The sequence below is a fragment of the Hylobates moloch genome, unplaced genomic scaffold (assembly GCF_009828535.3).
Source record: "Hylobates moloch isolate HMO894 unplaced genomic scaffold, HMol_V3 SCAFFOLD_22, whole genome shotgun sequence".
NCBI lineage: Eukaryota > Metazoa > Chordata > Mammalia > Primates > Hylobatidae > Hylobates > Hylobates moloch.
In genome coordinates, this window is record NW_026652297.1 from 38,372,221 (window position 1) to 38,391,594 (window position 19,374).

Below are 19,374 nucleotides of genomic sequence, written 5' to 3' on the forward strand. Positions count from 1 at the left end.
GAGCATTGAGGCTCCATGGGCTGGAAGCACAGGCTAAATACAGGAGCACATTTATTCCTACTAATGCTCTGGCCCATTGTTTGGGATCAAATGATTAACTGCCCAAGAGCAGGATGGGGGAGGCTGGCTGGATTTTTAATTTTGGTTTTGGAGGTGGGAGTGAGACTCATTTGTGACAGGTGTCACCATTGGCCTCCCCGGAAGGATAGGACTGATTCTATCTATGTGACACCCAGGCTGTGGCCTCTCAGTTCTCCCCCTTGAACTACATAGATCCCTCTAGAAGAGTGGTAATCTCTAGAAAAGATAGGGAAATCTTCAGTTGCTTGATATCTCCAGATGTAAACTCTCAGAGCTAGTAAGAGTGGGGCTTCCCAGTCTGAAGTCTCAGTAGCAAGTCCTCTTCTCCCTCCCACAATACACACACACACACACACACACACACACACACACACACACACAGACCACACATACAACTTGAGATGGTGGAGTTGAAGGCAAAGAATAGTAGGATGATTATATATATATATGTATGTGTATATATATATATATTTATTTATATATATATATTTTTATATATATATATATTCTGGAGTCTGAGAACCCAAGTATAAATCCTAGCTCTTCTATTTACTATTTGTGTGTCTTTGGACAAATTAGGCAACCTTAATCTGCCCATTCCTAAGCAATTGCAATTATACCTACTTCATAGGGCTTTTATGAGGATTAAATGAGTTGGTATCTATAAAGACAGAAGAATGCCTGGGCATAGCCATAATATGTCTTTGTTAAATAATAAAAATGTACAAACTGTTTTATGAGGATAATCTGGAAGCTGTTCTTTGGTCAAATATACTTTTTTTTTTTTTTTTTTTTGAGACGGAGTCTCACTCTGTTGCCCAGGCTAGAGTGCAGTGGCGTGTTCTCTGCTCACTGGAACCTCCACCTCCTGGGTTCAAGCAATTCTCGTGACTCAGCTTCCTGAGTAGCTGGGATTACAGACTTGTGCCACCACATTGGCTAATTTTTGTATTTGTAGTAGAGACAGGGTTTTGCCATGTTGCCAGGCTGGTCTCAAACCCCTGACCTCTGGTGATCTGCCCGCTTCAGCCTCCTAAAATGCTGGGATTACAGGCATGAGCCACTGCACCAGGCCTCAAATATACTTTAGTAGCAATACTTCCCTCCTAGAAGTTAGAATTAAATTCTGAAGTTATTCAACATGCAAAGAGTCTAAAACCATTCAGACTGGATAGATATTGTTACGGCTGTTAGGTTAGATTAGTAGGTATATATTTTCTAAATGAGAACTGGCAGGGCATGGTGGCTCACACCTGTAATTCCAGCATTTTGGGAGGCTTAGGTGGGATGATCACTTGAGCCCAGGAGTTCACGGCTGCAGTGAGCTATGATGGCACCACTACACTGCAGCCTGGGTGAGAGAGCAAGACGATTTCTAAAAAACTAAAGAGCAATAGGAACCATCATTCTCAGCAAACTATCGCAAGGACAAAAAACCAAACACCGCATGTTCTCACTCATAGGTGGGAATTGAACAATGAGAACACATGGACACAGGAAGGGGAACATCACACTCCGGGGACTGTTGTGGGGTGGGGGGAGGGGGGAGGGATAGCATTAGGAGATATACCTAATGCTAAATGACGAGTTAATGGGTGCAGCACACCAATATGGCACATGTATACATATGTAACAAACCTGCACATTGTGCACATGTACCCTAAAACTTAAAGTATAATAATAAAAAAAAGAAAAGAAAAAAAGAGCAATAGGAAAAAGGAGGGGAGATCATAATTACGGTCAGTCCTTCTAAGAGCCTGAGTGATTTGAGGGCTCTTTTTAGTTATACTTAAGTCCTTTGGCCCATGGTCTGACAGTGAATCAAAGCATTTAATTAGAGTCAACATTCCCCTCCTCTCCCACCTCCCCTTCCCTCCCTCCCTCCCTCCCTCCTTTCTTTCTTTCTCTTTCTTTCTTTCTTTTTCTTTCTTTCCTTCTTTCTCTCTTGCTTCTTTCTTTCTCTTTCTTTCTTTCTTTCTTTCTTTCTTTCTTTCTTTCTTTCTTTCTTTCTTTCTTTCTCTTTCTATCTCTCTCTCTTTCTTTTTTTTTTTTTGAGACGGAGTTTTACTCTGTCGTCCAGGCTGGAGTGCAGTGGTGCGATCTCAGCTAACTGCAACCTCTACCTCTCTGATTCAAGTAATTCTCCTGCCTCAGCCTCCAGAGTAGTTGGGAATGCAGGTACGCACCACCATGCCAAGCTAATATATATATGTATTTTTTCAGTAGAGATGGGGTTTTGCCATGTTGGCCAGGCTGGTCTCAAATTCCTGACCTCCAGTGATCCACCCACCTAGGCCTCCCAAAGTGCTGGGATTACAGGCGTGAGCCACCGTGCCCGGCCGAGAGTCAACATTGCTAATGAAGGCCTCACTCTCTCCCTTAGATAAATGTGTCCCTTAACGGTGACCACATTTTGAGATCACAGCCAGTAAATAGATCTTGCTGGCCTCCTATCTTATAGGTCTAGCCTGGAGCATTGAAAACTACACATTCTGTGAGATCTGGAATTTCAGTTGCCATAGTTGGAAAAGAATGCCAATGTTGGCAACTTAAAATATGACAAATGCAGGCGATTGAAAACAATCATGGCTGTTAGGCTAAAAGTAGGAGGACATAGGAGAACCCTGACAGCTGGCTTCAAACCACAGGAAGGGCTGTCACAGGGAAGGAAGAAGAGTTAGAACACCTTTTTTTTTTTTAATGCACACTCTTTTTTTTATTATATTTTAAGTTCTCGGGTACATGTGCACAACGTGCAGGTTTGTTACATATGTATACATGTGCCATGTTGGTGTGCTGCACCCATTGACTCTTTATTTACATTAGATATAGCTCCTAATGCTATCCCTCCTCCCTCCCCCAACCCCACGACAGGCCCCAGTGTGTGACGTTCCCCACCGTGTCCAAGTGTTCTCATTGTTCAATTCCCACCTATGAATGAGAACATGAGGTGTTTGGTTTTCTGTCCTTGTGGTAGTTTGCTCAGAATGATGGTTTCCAGCTTCATCCATGTCCCTACAAAGGACATGAACTCATCCTTTTTTATGGCTGCATAGTATTCCATGGTGTATATGTGCCACATTTTCTTAATCCAGTGCATCATTGATGGAGATTTGGGTTGGTTCCAAGTCTTTGCTATTGTGAATAGTGCCGCAATAAACATATGACTGCGTGTGTCTTTTTTTTTTTTTTTTTTTTTTGAGAAGGAGTCTCGCTCTGTCGCCCAGGCTGGAGTGCAGTGGTGCAATCTCGGCTCACTGCAAGCTCCGCCTCCTGGGTTCATGCCATTCTCTTGCCTCAGCCTCCCGAGTAGCTGGGACTACAGGCGCCTGCCACCATGCCTGGCTAATTTTTTTGTATTTTTAGTAGAGGTGGGGTTTCACCATGGTCTTGATCTCCTGACCTCGTGATCCACACGCCTCAGCCTCCCAAAGTGCTAGGATTACAGGCGTGAGCCACCATGCCCGGCCTATGCATGTGTCTTTGTGGCAGCATGATTTATAATCCTTTGGGTATATGCCCAGTAATGGGATGGCTGGGTCAAATGGTATTTCTAGTTCTAGATCCTTCAGGAATTGCCACACTGTCTTCCACAATGGTTGAACTAGTGAAAGAACACTTATTAAATACTGATGTGTTTGGGCTTTATGTCTCCTATCTACTTTATTTTATATATATTTTTTGAGATGGAGTCTCACTCTATCACCCAGGCTAGAGTGCAGTGGTGCCATCTCAGCTCACTGCAACCTCCACCTCCCAGGTTCAAGCAATTCTCCTGCTCAGCCTCTCAAGTAGCTGGGATTACACGTGTTTGCTGCCATGCCCAGCTAATTTTTGTATTTTTTCAGTAGAGACAGAATTTCACCATGTTGTCCAGGCTGGTCTTGAACTCCTGACTTCTAGTGATCTGCCCACCTCAGTCTCCCAAAGTGCTGGGATTACAGGCATGAGCCACCGCGCACCCAGCCTCTTGTCTAATTAAATGATCACAACAATCCTGTGGAAGTCTGCTGTACAATTGCCAGTAAACAGAGGGGGAAGAAGTAAAGTGACTCACCCACCTCCCCTAATTGGTGCGTGCTACAGTCAGCCCAGGAATCCTAGCTGGTCAGATCTTTCAACCTCCTCTCAGCACCACCGTAACACAATTGTATTATGTGCATGCAAGGCAGAGCTTTCTAAAATTTAGAGCTGATGGGATGGTGTGGAAATTATGTAGTGGTTTCCTATTCTCAAAGATGTTCGAGCGAATGCTTGATGACTGTTGTCAAAAATACTGAATAAGTGGCCAGGTGCAGTGGCTCACACCTGTAATCCCAGCACTTTGGGAGGCCGAGGTGGGCAGATCACCTAAGGTCAGGAGTTTGAGACCAGCCAGCCAACATGGTGGTACCCCGTCTCTACTAAAAATACAAAAATTAGCCAAGCATGGTGGTGCCTGTAATCCCAGGTACTCAGGAGGCCGAGGCAGGAGAATCGCTTGAACCTAGGAGGCGGAGGTTGCAGAGAGCCAAGATCACCCCAACCCAGCTTAGGCAACAGAGCAACACCATGATTGAGGAGAGTGGAAATGGATAATCTATGAAGGCACTTACCAACTTTAAGGTTCTGAGTTCTATACTTTGGGACCGGACACACAGCTATATTAAGTGATTTTTTTTTTTTTTGGTCCCCCTGTATTTTCTTTTCTTTTTTTCTTTTTCTTTTTTTTTTTGAGATGGAATCTAGCTTTGTCACCCAGACTGGAGTGCAGTGGCGTGATCTCCGCTCACTGCAATCTCCGCCTCCTGGGTTCAAGCGATTTTCCTGCCTCAGCCTCCCTAGTAGCTGGGATTACAGGTGTGCACCATCATGCCCAGCTAATTTTTGTATTTTTAGTAGAGACAGGGTTTCACTATATTGGCCATGCTGGTCTCGAACTTCTGATCTCAAACGATCCGCCCACCTCAGCCTCCAAAAGTGCTGGGGTTACACGCATGAGCCACCACACCCAGCCTCTTTTCTTTTTGAGACATGGCCTTGGTCTGTTGCCCAGGCTGCAGTGCCTTTATACCGTCACAGCTCACTGTAGTCTCAGCCTCCTGGGCTCAAGCGATCCTCCCACATCAGCCTCCCAAGTAGCTGGGACTACAGGCATGCTCCACCCCGCCTGGCTAATTTTAAATTTTTTTATAGAGATGGGGTCTCGCCATGTTTCCCAGGCTGATCTCAAACTCTTGGGCTGAAACAATTGGCCTGCGTTGGTTTCCCAAAGTGCTAGGATTATAGGCATGAACCACCGCACCTGGTGGTATTATATTTCTTAACATCCAGGTGTGTGAATACAGACCTCTTTTTTTTTTTTTTTTTTTTTTTTTGAGATGGAGTCTTGCTCCCATCGCGCAGGCTGAAGTGTAGTGGCGCGATCTCGGCTCACTGCAACCTCCACCTCCCAGGTTCAAGCGATTTTCCTTCCTCAGCCTCCCAAGTAGCTGGGATTACAGGCGTGCGCCACCATGCCTGGTTAATTTTTGCAGTTTTAGTAGAGATGGGGTTTCGCCATGTTGGCCAGGCTGGTCTTGAACTCCTGACCTCAGGTGATCCACCCTCCTCGGCCTTCCAAAGTGTTAGGATTACAGGCGTGAGCCCTTGCGCCCGGTCTAGAGACCTCTTCAAAGCTGGGAAGGTACAGGGTGTGCCCTCTGAACAACAGCAGAGCTTGTTGCAAACCTGAACTTTCTGGTCCTCTGCTGCCCCTTTGTGGACTGGCTGGAAACAACAGCCCAATATATCGCTGTAGGAGCATGAAATTGGACTTGGGAGAAAGGGCACCAGAAGAACTGGTGGAGGTTTGAAGGCTGGTGGAGGATACGAGGGAGTCAGGACTGTCCTTTTCTCCAGCAAGGCTGGGGTTCCCAGGAGAGAGGCCTAGAACTCTTTCAAACTCTCAATGACTTCAAGAAATTATCTTCTTTTTCATGATCTTTATTTATCCTCGAGACACTTGGATCCAGTAAGCGAGTGACAATTTCAAGACTGCCAGCCATGCACCTCTGTATGTTTTTGGCCCCAAGCAGCAGCCGTGGGCCTAGTGCCAACCCTCACATGCTAGCTACCTCCTCCTGCGCTTGGAGTGGAAAGTCTGTGGGGTTCTCTCTCTGGTTCTGCAAGCTTTTCACACCATCTCTTCGCTGTCTGTCTCTATGCTAGGGGTTTCACACAACTACACCATTGCATTCATGCTTGCCGTATCCCTGACTTTCTGCACAAGTGCAGGGCAGAGATGGCCCTTTTGTTTTGGTGAGGGAGAGAGGGGAACACTTGGGCACAAAGAGGGGAAGGGACTGTGAATCCCAGGGAGCACCCTGGTCAGATCCCAGCGGTGTTCGAATCCCAGGACCATCTTCCATCTACAGCCTAGCTGCCTCTTTCCCTGGTCAACCCTTCCTGGGTGCCCATCCACCACACTGCCCAACCTCACTCCCCGTCCCCTCCCACAAAGAGTGACAGTGGCCTGGGGCTCGGCCTCTCCTGACCCCAGGGGAGGATGGGTGACCTGGGCCTCCTGCTACCTGCCACCTGGGCCTCCTATCTCCAGCCGGAAGCCAGGGACCCACCCACGGGCCTGGCCTGACCTCTCTCCCCCTCCCCTCATGCTTCCAGACCCTGCCGCAGCCTGCGGTCCAGGGCCAGGAGCTGCCTCAGGAAGCCCCGGTTGGGGATGATGCCTCGGTGGTCTTTGACTTTCTTGATGGCCTCCACAAGGGTAAGGTGGTGGTACAGCATGAGGTAGGCCAGTACCAGGGTGGCGGATCGGCTCACGCCCACGGCACAATGCACCAGGATCTTCCCTGAGAGGAGAGACACAGAGAGAGAGAGCTTTGAGACTGCTTGTGGCAGCTTGGAGGAGGCTGGGGAAAGGGTGACATGGGGCCAGGCATGGTGGCTCATGCCGGTAATCCCAGCACTTTGGGAGGCTGAAGGGGCAAGATCGCCTGAGGTCAGGAGTTCGAGACCAGCCTGGCCAACATGGTAAAACCCCATCTCTACTAAAAATACAAAAATCAGCTGGGCGTGGTGGCCCATGCCTGTAATCTCAGCTACTCAGGAGGCTGAGGCAGCAGAATCACTTGAACCCAGGAGGCAGAGGCTGCAGTGAGCCAAGATCGTGTCATTGCACTCCAGCCCAGGCAACAAAAGCGAAACCCCATCTCAAAAAAAAAAAAAAAAAAAGGGTGACATGGACAGGGAAGAGGAAGACAGGTAAGTACAGGTGCATGAAGACAGGAATGGGTGCAGATGAGTGGATGTTAGGAATGCAGATCCCTGGCAAAAGGGGAGAGGCCTGGACAGAATGAGAGGATGGGGACATGCAGTGGCTCAGTGTCCAAAAACCTGAAAAGGGTCAAAGGTGGAGACTCACCACTGATGTAAGAGCCAGCTTTGCATAGAGTAGCGTGAATGAATCAATTGAAAACACTGTCGTTACTGGCCCCTTCCTCAATCTGTCCACCATTCTAGCTTGTTATTCTCAACCATTGAATATATATATGTATTGAGAGACAGGGTCTTGCTCTGCCTCTCAGGCTGAGTGCAGTGGCACAATTATAGCTCACTACAACCTCTAATTCCTGGGCTCAAGAAATCCTCCTGCTGGCTGGGTGCAGTGGCTCATGCCTGTAATCCCAGCACTTTGGGATGCCGAGGCAGGTGGATCACCTGAGGTCAGGAGTTCGAGACCAGCCTGGCCAACATGGTGAAACCATGTCTCTATTAAAAATACAAAAATTAGCTGGATGTGGTGGCAGGCACCTGTAATCTCAGCTACTTGGGAGGCTGAGGCAGGAGAATCACTTGAACCTGGGAGATGGAGGTTGCAGTGAGCCGAGATCACGTCACTGAACTCCAGCCTGGGTGACAGAGAAAGACTCCATCTCAAAAAAATGAAAAAGAAAAAGTCGATCCCATATAATCTCGCCACCCAGGTGTAACTTGCCACTCTTAACATTTTTGAAAATTTCCTTCTTGTCTTTTTCTGTATTGCTTTAAAAAAATGGTTGAGATAGTATTTTTTTCTTTCTTAACAAGATCCTGAGCATTTTTTCATGTCACTAAAATCTCACTCCACTCTCAGACCCTTGGACTTCCCCAGATTCCAGGTACCCTGTTCTTTCCTGCTCCCAGCATTCCCCTCCTACCTCCTGGCTGGCTCAGCGCCCGGTGGATGAAGTCAGCGGCCGTCTGGAAGTGGATGCTCATGTCAAAGGCTGGCGAGTCGTGGGCCTCAACACCCAGGTAGCGGATGCCCAGCCCCTCATAGGCCTCGGGCGTGCCTCGCCACCGGCTGTGTGAGGCATTGAGGACGTGCGTGATGCCCAGGCGGCGAAGCTCCCGGCGGTTGTTAGCCATGTCCCTGCATTGAGTAGAGGTTAGAGGAAGGGTGGGAAAGCCAGGTTGTTGGGGAAGACTCCCTTGTCTACACCCTGTTAACTTCCTGAATCCCGTTGTTGATTTTTTTTTTGAGAGGGAGTCTCGCTCTGTTTCCTAGGCTAGCGTGCTCACTGCCACCTCCATCTCCTGGGTTCAAACGATTCTCCTGTCTCAGCCTCCCAGGTAGCTGGGATTACAGGCACATGCCACTATACCCGGATAATTTTTGTATCTTTAGTAGAGATGGGGCTTTATCATGTTGGCCAGGCTGGTCTTGAACTCCTAACCTCAAGTTATTCTCCCACCTCAGGCTTCCAAAGTGCTGGGATGACAGGTGTGAGCCACCGTGCCTGGCCTCCTGGATCCTACTATTGGCCTAAGGACACTACTTTACTTACTAGTGACCCAGAAGGGAGGAACCAAGATGGGCAATGACTTGGAGTCTTGTTCTGTGAGCTGTGGTTGAAGGTATAGGGGATGTTTTGCCTGGAGAAGAGAGAACTAAGGGGATGGGGTGAAACTAGCCATAATAAAACTGAAAGTGTGTTTTCTGGAATTGGGATTGTGTTGGATCTGTAGGGTTCTCAAGGGTAGAATGAGGATCAAAGAATTAAAGCCCCAGGGAAGCAGATTTCATTTTTCTTTTTGGGAGGGGGGGACAGAGTCTTGCTATGTCTCCCAGGCTGAAGTGCAATGGTGCGATGTCAGCTCACTGCAACCTCTGCCTCCCAGGTTCAAGCGAATCTCCTGTCTCAGCCTCTTGAGTAGCTGGGATTACAGGTGCCCACCACCATGCCCGGCTAATTTTTGTATTTTTAGTAGAGACAGGATTTCATCGTGTTGGCCAGGCTGGTCTCGAACTCCTGACCTCGTGTTCCACCTACCTAGGTATCCCAAAGTGCTGGGATTTAGGCGTGAGCCACTGTGCCTGGCCAGCTGATTTCAATTTCATACAAGGAAGTACATTCTAATGGTGGAGTCTAGCTGAGGAAAGGGTGGAGAACCTCAAGAGAGAGTGGTTTTCCTGTCCCTGGGGTATTCAGGCAGAAAGAGGAGATGGCCATGCAGCCATGGATGCTGCAGAGGGGAAATGAGTGTCAGGCAGAGTGTTCTGCTCATTTCATCGGTCCTGCCCACCCTGAGATAGTATGGTTCTGACATCCACTTCCACACCTAACTCCCCTGTGTCTCTACTCTTGTTGACACCCAGAACCCTCTTGTGTTTTTGCCAGATATTCCATGGCTCACATTTGCCGTGTTTTTTTTTTTTTTTGAGATGGTGTCTTGCTCTGTTGCCTAGGCTGGAGTGCTAGAGTGCAGTGGCGCGATCTCGGCTCACTGCCACCTCTGCCTCCTGGGTTCAAGCAATTCTCTGCCTCAACATCCTGAGTAGCTGGGATTACAGGCGCCCACCACCACACCAGGCTAATATTTGTATTTTTAGTAGAGACGGGGTTTCACTATCTTGGCCAGGCTGGTCTTGAACTCCCGACCTCGTGATCCATCTGCCTCAGTATCCCGAAGTGCTGGGATTACAGATGTGAGCCACCATGTCCGGCCACATTTACCCTGTTTTATGATGTCACCTTCAGGTGTTCATCTGGCCCAGACCCCTCAGCTTGGTGGCAGACACCCCTGGGCACCACAGTCATATCTCAGGGCAAACGCTCTGTCCAGTGCAAACTCCTTACGCAGAAAGAGCACTGAACTTGAGTCTCCAAGTCCGGGCTCTGCTACTTACAACACATGTGACCTTGGCCAGTCACAACTTTTCTGAGCTTTGGTCTCCTCATCTGTAACCCAGGGAGAGTGATACCTATCTCACAGGGCTGTTGTGAAGATTAAGAGAGATAATGTGTGTGAAAAAAATCCTTGTAGGCCAGGCACGGTGGCTCATGCTTATAATCCCAGCACTTTGGGAGGCCGAAACGGGTGGATCGCTTGAGGCCAGGAGTTCAAAATCAGCCTGGCTAACATGGCTAAACCCCGTCTCTACTAAAAATACAAAAATCAGCTGGGCGTGGTGATGGGCGCCTGTAAGCCCAGCTACTTGGGAGGCAGAGGCAGGAGAATCGCTTGAATGCGGGAGGCAGAGTTTGCCGTGAGCTGAGATTGGGCCACTGCACTCCAGCCTGGGCAACAGAGTGAGACCCTGTCTCAAAAACAAAAACAATGCTGGGCACGGTGGCTCACACCTGTAATCCTAGCACATTGAGAGGCTGAGACAGGTGGATTGCCTGAGCTCAGGAGCTGAAGACCAGCCTGGGCAACATGGTGAAACCCCGTCTCTACTAAAATACAAAAAAATAATTAGCTGGGCAAGGCGGTGTGTGCCTGTAGTCCCAGCTTCTCTGGAGGCTGAGGCAGGAGAATCGCTTGAACCCGCAAGGCGGAGGTTGCAGTGAGCCAAGATCGCGCCACTGCACTCCAGCCTGGGCGACAGAGTGACACTCTGTCTGCAAAAAAAAAAAAAAAAAAAGAAACAGAAACCAAAACCAAAACCAACCAAAGAAGCAAAAAAAAATCCTTGTATAACTTTGAGGGAGAGAAGTGGGGATGGCTCTTCCTTTGATGTTTTTCTCTTCATAGCCTTCAAATTGCAGAATCTCTGTAGGCACTACCGCTTTGCTTGGTCTCAAGAGAAACCACTGCAGCTTCCTACCTACTGCTCCTGGCTTCCAGTGACTGCCTTTTCCCAGAGACATTGCACAATAGATGGAAGGTCAGAGAAGTCATCTATTGTGCCTGGTATGTAGCACTGGCACATAACAATAAATATGTGATACATGAATGATATTATTACTGGAACAGAGTCTTTCTGTCCAGAGTTGGGTATTTTTATTTTATTTATTTTATTTTAAAATAATGAGTAGAGATGGGGTCTGGCTTTGTTGCTCAGGCTGGTCTAGAACTCCGATACTCTAGATACTCCTGCCTTGGCCTCTCAAAGTGCTGGGATTACAGGCAAGAGACACTGACTGGCCGGAGTTGGGCATTTCAATAATCCTGGCCAAACTCTCCCAAACCTGCAGCCTCTACTCTCGGCCCATGTGCCCTATCCCCTCAATCTTCAACCAGGAACCAATGACACCACTCCGTGCCTGTCTGCCACCCTTCTCCTTTCTTACACACACAAACACACACACACTCTGCCGTGGGCCCAGTCTGCCCGATACATACTGGTCTCCGAGATAGAGGCCTGGCCAGACCTCGTCGGCATGGTTACAGGCCGTCTTGCCCGTGTAGAGGAGCCGCTCCAACTCGAAGACATTGAGGAAAGGATGTTGAACGGTTGGCATCTCCTCCAGGGTCCCTCGAGTTCGAACAGGAGACCTTGAGCTACTCCGGGAGAAGCGGGCCATAAAAGTCATAGAAGCCCAAAGCCAGTTACCAGGGCACATCTTAGAGGTGGCAGAAACTGTGGCAGCTGCAGGAGTGGCTGCGGCAATGATGGGTTCAGTTGCCAGGTAGCTGCTGCTGGAAGAGGAAGGGGTGTGAGACACACTTGAGTGAGTCCAGAGCAGCTGCTTCCCTTCCCTGGGCTGGTCCTTCGGGAGAAGATTCTCGAGGGAGAGAAGGTAAGCTGGCTCTGGCGGGAGCCTTCAGGGGTGGCTTTTCCTTCAAGCTGCAGCAGCTCCTTTTGCTCAGCTCTTTGGCTCTGCCACGCAACGAGGTGGGAGAGTCACATGTCCTTGTTTACGGGGAGAGGGAGCTGCCCAGCTGCTAGGTTTTAGCTCCATCACCCCACCCCCACTGCCAGCACGCATACAGACACACACACACACACACACACACACACACACACACACACTTGGCACTTGGGTGGCTGTCCCCACTGCTGGGGATCTTGCCAGCTGGAATCTGGGTCTCATCTGCCTGGGGCTATAGGCAGAGAGCCTAGGGAGCTGGGATGGGGTTGGGGGTAACTTTAGACCCATGCAGAGAGAATTAGCAGGGAGACAACAGCAGCTGAGGCCATGACACATGTCAGGCCTGCCATCTCTGTGCCAGAGTTAGACTTTAACCCCTTCATGACCTGCCACTGCCTCAGAGATAAACCTGCTATGGGAAGGGTGTGGTGGGGGTGGGGGGATGGGGTGAGTGGAGAATAGCAATAAAGAGGAAGAGTAAGTTTGGGAAAAATAAATACTTTCTGAATGCACGAGCTTATGGAAGAAGGCACCAATCTATGTGCACAACAGGCAAACCACCCTCCTTGGATCAGCATTAGGAAATTACTGATCAGATCTCAGCTCTAATGTGAGAATTTCTGAATCGAAGCAGGGTTGGAGTGTTTTGTCTGTGTGTGTCTTGAGGGGAGGGTGACAGAGGTGGATGGTGGGGGAATTGATGCAGGGTTGCAGTGTTTTGTCTGTGTGTGTCTTGAGGGGAGGGGGGACAGAGGTGGGTGGTGGGGGCCTAGAAAGCAGGAAGGAAAGGGAAAAATGAGGGATCCTGCCAGGTCCAGGGGCTCAGAGGCTTAGAATTACCAACCGTATGGCTGTTGGAGTCAAGTGACCCTACAAAACACATGAGGTCAATAATGAGGGGCTTAGCAGGTGTGTCTCAGATTACCTGTTGAGCTGCAGAGCTGGGAAGGACCAGCGTTTGAGGCTTGCCCTGGGACCTTCAAGCAGGGAGGCAACAATGGCAAGGCCCCTCCCCCCTCCCTCCCCATCCTCTCACACCTGTGGTCCTGCCTGTTTGAAAGCAGGAGGTCCTGGAGCCTGCAGAATCCCCTTCCACTCCCTTCCTGGCCTTCCGCCAGGGGGACTTCAACTCTATGACCAGCAGTGAGAGGCCATCTTTGTCCCTGCCCATGCTCTGTCCCCATCTCACACCCCTAGCCAGGGCCCAGCTCTCCCTTGCCCCAGTGCCAAGAGAAACCAAGCACTTACAAGGCATTAGAAGCAGGGGTTTTAGGACCAGGATTGGTGAGGGAAGATTGGATCTTAGGGTGTTTAGGGAGAGAGAGAGAGTTTTCAATGGCTAGGTCCAGAAGGAGCACAGAAATATAGCACTACAGCCATTACCATCACCACCATCACCATCATCACTACCACCATCACCACCATCACTATCATCATCATCTTCTTCTACCTTTGCACCCAGGCCTAAAGACCCCATTACTTTATTACAATACAACCTTTCCTCTTAGAGAGTCTGCTGTCTACTAGGTGATGAATGGGATGGGGGACGCGTGAAGGAGCCCATTTCTAAGAAGGATCTCCGTGGGGCTGTTTTCCCCGGGGGGTGCAGAAGCCCCTTTCTGTCCCGGGATACAGCCCTGGGCATTCTCCAATCCCATCCGTCGGCTCCAGGGGCCGTGGCCCGCCGCTCCCTCCCTCCGCCTGCGGTCGCCTTTGTAACAGGTCCATGGCTGTCGCCCCAGTCCTCGCCAGCCAGGCAGCCCGGCCCCGCGCGCGGAGGGAGGGCGCCCGGGAGAGAGCGGCTGGCTCGCTGGGCTCGGGTGCCCGCTTCCCGGTCCCCTCCCTCCCCCGTCGCCCCTAGCTGGGCGCCTCTCCCCAGCCTGGAGAGCCAGCTGGGAAGGCGAAGGCCCGCCGCAGCCCCTCTACCTCTTTGCAAGCGCTGCGCTGGGCCTCAGTCCGAAAGGCGGATCGCCGGCGCAGACAGCGCCACGGCCATGACGCTCTTGCTGCTGTCGCCGCCGCTGTTTCTGCCCAAGACAGGTTGACAGATTAGCAGCTATTTTTAAGCCATGACACACACGTCGAAGCAGGGTTCAAATCAGCGTGTGCGCTGGTGACATATAGGGACTCGGTCTCACATTCGGTGGCCCGAGTCGCCAGGCAGCGTGGGCTCCCCAGCAACCCCCCACGAGCCCGCGCGCCTTGCAGACCAGACACGGCCCCGCCGAGCCCCAGCAGCACCGCCTGGAATGCATGCGTGTGTTCTCAGAGCTGCACCAATTACAAAGCGTTTTGCCTAAAGATTACATTATAAGTCATCCCAGGCACTGCCTTAAACACACACACTCCTCCCAGACAGAATTAACTAATTACATAGACACGATTCTGTGCACTGGCTTGTACATGCCTCGGTCTGAAGAAACCGTGTCATAAAGAACAATGGTCCGTAGCCCCCATTAGCCTTCATTATATGCCATGTGCTTCATTTAGCTTAAGGCATTTTATCCTCCCCACAAGTCTATGAGGGAGACATGATTACTATTGTTCTAATTTTAGGAAGGAGGCGACCTGGGCACAGAGAGGCAAGGTACTCTGCCCTGGTCACACAGCTTGTTACTGGCAGAGCTGAGCTTGTTCAAACAATGGCAGCCTGGCTTTGCAGTTTATGTCCTTAACCACTCGCTAAACCAGTGCCTCCCACAAAATGGAGAAGGCACCATGGATTTCCTTCATTCAGGAAGCCATTTCCACCAGCTCAGCTCATAGTGAACTTCACTTTCCCCAGACTCTCAAAACATTCATCTTCATATTAATTTCTTTCTTTTTTGAGATGCAGTCCCACTCTGTCGCCCAGGCTGGAGTGCAGTGGCGCAATCTTGGCTCATTGCAACCCGCTTCCCAGGTTCAAGCCATTCTCCTGTCTCAGCTTCCCAAGTAGCTGGGATTATAGGTGCCCGCCTCCATGCCCGGCTAATTTTTTGTATATATTTTTTCTTTGTTTGTTTGTTTTTTAGTACAGACGAGGTTTCACCATGTTCACCAGGCTGGTCTTGAAATCCTGACCTCAAGTGATCCACCCACCTTCTCTCAAAGTGCTGAGATTACAGGCATGAGCCACTGTGCCTGGCCATCTTCATATTAATTTCTCATGTGCTGCCTTCTAGTGACATATTCACTTGATCTGCATTTTTATTGTAAGCACCAAGATTGTAAGCACTTTGAAGGCAGGGACTGTGCTACCTTCCCCAGTGCCTACCTTATTGTGTGAGAGGGAAGTGGGGGAGATGATAAATGTTAGCAGATGATGCTGTTGAGAACTAGGCTGGCTTGAACTCTGGCTGTCTACTAGAAGAAAGGCAGAAAGTAGATTGGCTCAGATTGAAGCTGATGCTGTCAGCTATAGCTGAAACCAGGACTGACTCCATTCCCAGCAGTGGTGGCAGATCAGGTTTTGATCTCTGGGTTAGAGAAAGTACTGGCCAATGTGACAATCCCCAGGTTCCATGACAGGCTGCCATCCAAGTTTAATGTACCTCCTAGCCTTTTTTTTCTCTAGAGAAACAAAATTCTTTTCACTTTTCCTTGTCCCTTGTGGTACAGCAGTTTAAATAAGAAATGAAATCCTTGTCATTTAAAACAAAGAGGCAGGGCATGGTGGCTCACGCCTGTAATCCCAGCACTTTGGGAGGCCAGGGTGGGCGGATCACCTGAGGTCAGGAGTTCGAGACCAGCCTGGCCAACATGGTGAAACCCCGTCTCTACTAAAAAAACAAAAATTAGCCAGGCGTGGTGGCAGGCACCTGTAGTCCCAGCTACTTGGGAAGCTGAGGTGGGAGAATTGCTTGAACATGGGAGGTGGAGGTTGTAATGAGCTGAGATCATGCCACTGCACTCCAGCCTGAGCGACAGAGCAAGACTCCATCGCAACACACAAACAAACAAAAGTGAAAACAAACAAATAATCAAACAAACAAAAAACCCCAAGGAATTGACCTGAGAAATTTGAGATTTTAATTTGCGCACCCAGGAAAACCTAGTTAAAACATTATCAGAAAACGAATTGTGAAAGAGCACTTACAAGATCAATGTCATTTTTGTTTGTTTGTTTGTTTGTTTGAGACAGAGTTTTGCTCTTTTTGCCCAGGCTGGAGTGCAATGGTGCAATGTCAGCTCACCGCAACCTCTGCCTCCCGGGTTCAAGCGATTCTCCTGCCTCAGCCTCTCGAGTAGCTGGGATTACAGGCATGCGCCACCACGCCTGGCTAATTTTGTATTTTTTAGTAGACACAGGGGTTCTCCATGTTGGCCAGGCTGGTTTCGAACTCCCGACCTCAAGTGAAGATCAATGTCATTTTAAGTGAAAAGTCTTCAAGATTGGTAGGTTGAGAGGATGTTGTAGGTAAAGCTGATCTCAATCTTTGACAAGACTTCTGTTTCAACCCTGCATTGCACTTTTTTCAAAATGCTGGGAAAATATGGTTTAAAGTACACCACAGACAATGTGTACAGCTGTTTATGGGTAATTATAGAAATTGCCTGGGGACTGACATATCTGTGAGGATCATTTTCATGAGTCGATCTATAGCCCACTTGGTTTGTTTTCTTTTTTTTTTTTTTTTTTTGGAGGCAGGGTCTCAGGCTAGAGTGCAGTGGTGTAATCATAGCTCACTGCAGCCTCAACTTCCTGGGCTTAAACGATCCTCTTTTAAATGATCCTCTTGCCTCAGCCTCCTAAGTAGCTGGGACTATACAGGTGCATGCCACAATGCCTGGCAATTTTTTTTCCCTTTTTTTTTAGACAGAGTCTTGCTCTGTCTCCTAGGCTGGAGTGCAGTGGTGTGATCTTGGCTCACTGCAACCGCCGCCTCCCCAGTTCAAGCAATTCTTGTGTGTCGCCTCCTGAGTAGCTGGGATAACAAGTGCCTGCCACCACACCTGGCTAATTTTTGTATTTTTGCAGAGATTAGGTTTCACCATGTTGGCCAGGCTGGTCTCAAGCTCCTGACCTCAGGTGGTTTGCCCGCCTCAGCCTCCCAAAGTGCTGGGATTATAGGCCAGAGCCACCATGCCCTGCCAATCAGCTCATTTTATCTCACCCATATATTAAATTGGTGTCATCATTCTGATTGAATACCTGAGAGAGACTGACATTTGGTCAGATTAGTTAACTCATCCACATCTAGTGTATGGCAGGACACAGGTTCAAACCCAGGGCTACGTTATTTGAAACTTCAGTGTTTCAAGACTAGGCTGGAGAATCGTTTCCTCTGTATAGCCTTTTTGGATTCACTCTTTTTATTTTTTTGAGACCAAGTCTTGCTCTGTTGTCCAGGCTGGAGTGCAGAGGCATGATCTCAGCTCACTGCAACCTCTGCCTCCTGGGTTCAAGCAATTCTCCTGCCTCACCCTCCTGAGTAGCTGGAATTATAGGCATGCACCACCATGCCCAGCTAATTTTTTGTATTTTTAGTAGAGACGGGGTTTCACCAAGTTGGCCAGGTTGGTCTCGGGCTCCTGACCTCATGATCTACTTGCCTCAGCCTCCCAAAGTGCTGGGATTATAGGTGTGAGCCACCGTGCCTGGCCTGGATCCACAATTTTTTTTTTTTTTGAGACGACGTCTTCCTCTGTCACCCAGGCTGGAGTGCAGTGGCTCAGTCTCAGCTCACTGCAACCTCCACCTCTCGGGTTCAAGCAATTCTCCTGCATCAGCCTCCCAAGTAGCTGGGATACAAGAGTGTGCCACCGTGCCTGGCTAAATTTTGTATTTTGAGTAGAGACAGGGTTTCACCATCTTGGCCAAGCTGGTCTTAAACTCCTGAACTCAAGTGATCTGCCTGCCTCGGCCTCCCAAAGTGCTGGGATTATAGGCGTGAGCCACTGTGCCCAGCCTGGATCCACTCTTATTTGTCCGTTTCCTTCTTTGTGCTCTCATATACACTTCCATCAAAGGACCTATGAGCTATATTTGTTTCATTTATTTATACACTTATTTAAATTCATATTGCCCGTACTAGAAGTACGAATGGATACACTATGCTGGGATGAACAGATTAGAGATGGAAAAATAAGGCTATGGAAAGATAAAGATAGGGCCAGGCACTGCAGCTTGTGTGCCTGTAATCCCAACACTTTGGCGGACCGAGGTGGGAGGATTTCATGAAGCCAGGAGTTGGAGACCAGCCTAGGGAACATAGTGAGACCATGACTCTACAAAAAATAAAGAATTAGCTGGCCATGGTGGCACGCACCTGTAGTCCTGGCTACTCGGGAGGGTGAGGTGGGAAGATCGCTGGAGCCCAGGAGTTTGAGGCTGCTGTGAGTCATGATTGTGCCACTGTACTCCAGCCTGGGTGACTCAAAAAAAAAAAAAAGATAAAAATAGATTTCCAAATAGTTTTGAAAGAAATGATTAAATAAATATACAGACAGGGAGTTGTTCAAAAATAGAATGTGGGAAAAAAAAAAACAAGAATGACCATCAAAATATGGCATATGTTAAAGGTCAATTCTAACTGCTACCATTTAACTGTGGGCTGGGCTTTATATACATTAGTGAATTCAATCCCATAAATAGATTTAGTTAATTCAATTTTACAGTTGAGGAAACAGGTTTAGAGTGCTAGTGGTAAATCCACTCTGAGGCCAGAGAGCTAATGAGTGGAATTTGAGCACGGATTTCAACCTAGAACTATTGTAAACCAAAGCCTGTGCCTCAAACCACTGTAGTAGACTTAAAGAAAATAGAAGAGTAGTTGTTAAAATGTATCACGTCCTGCTGTGTGCCAGGCATTTAACAGAAATGGCATGAATCATTCTCAAGCGACTCTCCTGGCTTTGTCCCTTCGGGGATGTGGCTCCCCGTGGCAGGATCTGCGAGGTGCGATGCGTACAGAGGTTGGGACCAGCAGCCTCTTCAATCTCTGGAGAAGCTCCCTGCTGCTATGTAATCCTTCCTCCTAAGTAGAGGATAGCGCTTCCTCCCAACCACACACCAGATACCGCCGTGCCCATCCCTCCTCGGCTGGCCCACCCTGAAGTCTGCTGCTGGGTGAAACAGCACTTTCACCTAATGCTTCAGATAGCAGAGGACCGACAGTGGTGACTGCATTTGGCGATGGAATAAATAAGGTGAGGGGACAAGGGGCACAGAATGTTCTTCAAGGGTGCCCATTTTCATAATGTTATTTTTCTAAATCTGCATCTTCCCCGTCCCAAACCTTCTTCAGCTTTT

The 19,374-nt window shown here is 48.9% G+C and overlaps 1 protein-coding gene across 2 annotated transcripts; it reads right to left on the reverse strand.

Moving 5' to 3' along the window:
• Window positions 1–5,436: 5,436 nt before the first annotated feature.
• DUSP26 (dual specificity phosphatase 26) lies at window positions 5,437–14,424 on the reverse strand. 2 transcript variants are annotated; one of them, XM_032143654.2, is made up of 4 exons: window positions 14,067–14,424; window positions 11,671–11,967; window positions 8,259–8,473; window positions 5,437–6,911 (listed from the first exon to the last, which is right to left on the reverse strand). In XM_032143654.2, exons 2-4 carry the CDS (start codon window positions 11,889–11,891, stop codon window positions 6,712–6,714), a joined length of 636 nt encoding a protein of 211 aa, XP_031999545.1. In that variant the 5' UTR covers window positions 11,892–11,967; window positions 14,067–14,424; the 3' UTR covers window positions 5,437–6,711. The 2 variants fall into 2 exon arrangements, with proteins under 2 accessions (XP_031999545.1, XP_031999544.1); XM_032143653.2 differs by having other exon boundaries at window positions 5,438–6,911; window positions 11,671–11,964.
• Window positions 14,425–19,374: the final 4,950 nt, after the last annotated feature.

Excerpts from the sequence above, each read along its gene's own strand:
- DUSP26 (XM_032143654.2), bottom strand. The coding sequence starts at position 11,891 with ATGTGCCCTGGTAACTGGCTTTGGGCTTCTATGACTTTTATGGCCCGC. Across the intron at positions 8,474-11,670 it reads GGCCTCTATCTCGGAGACCA|GGACATGGCTAACAACCGCC; the intron begins GTATGTATCGGG and ends TACTCAATGCAG. Across the intron at positions 6,912-8,258 it reads GGCGCTGAGCCAGCCAGGAG|GGAAGATCCTGGTGCATTGT; the intron begins GTAGGAGGGGAA and ends CTCTCCTCTCAG.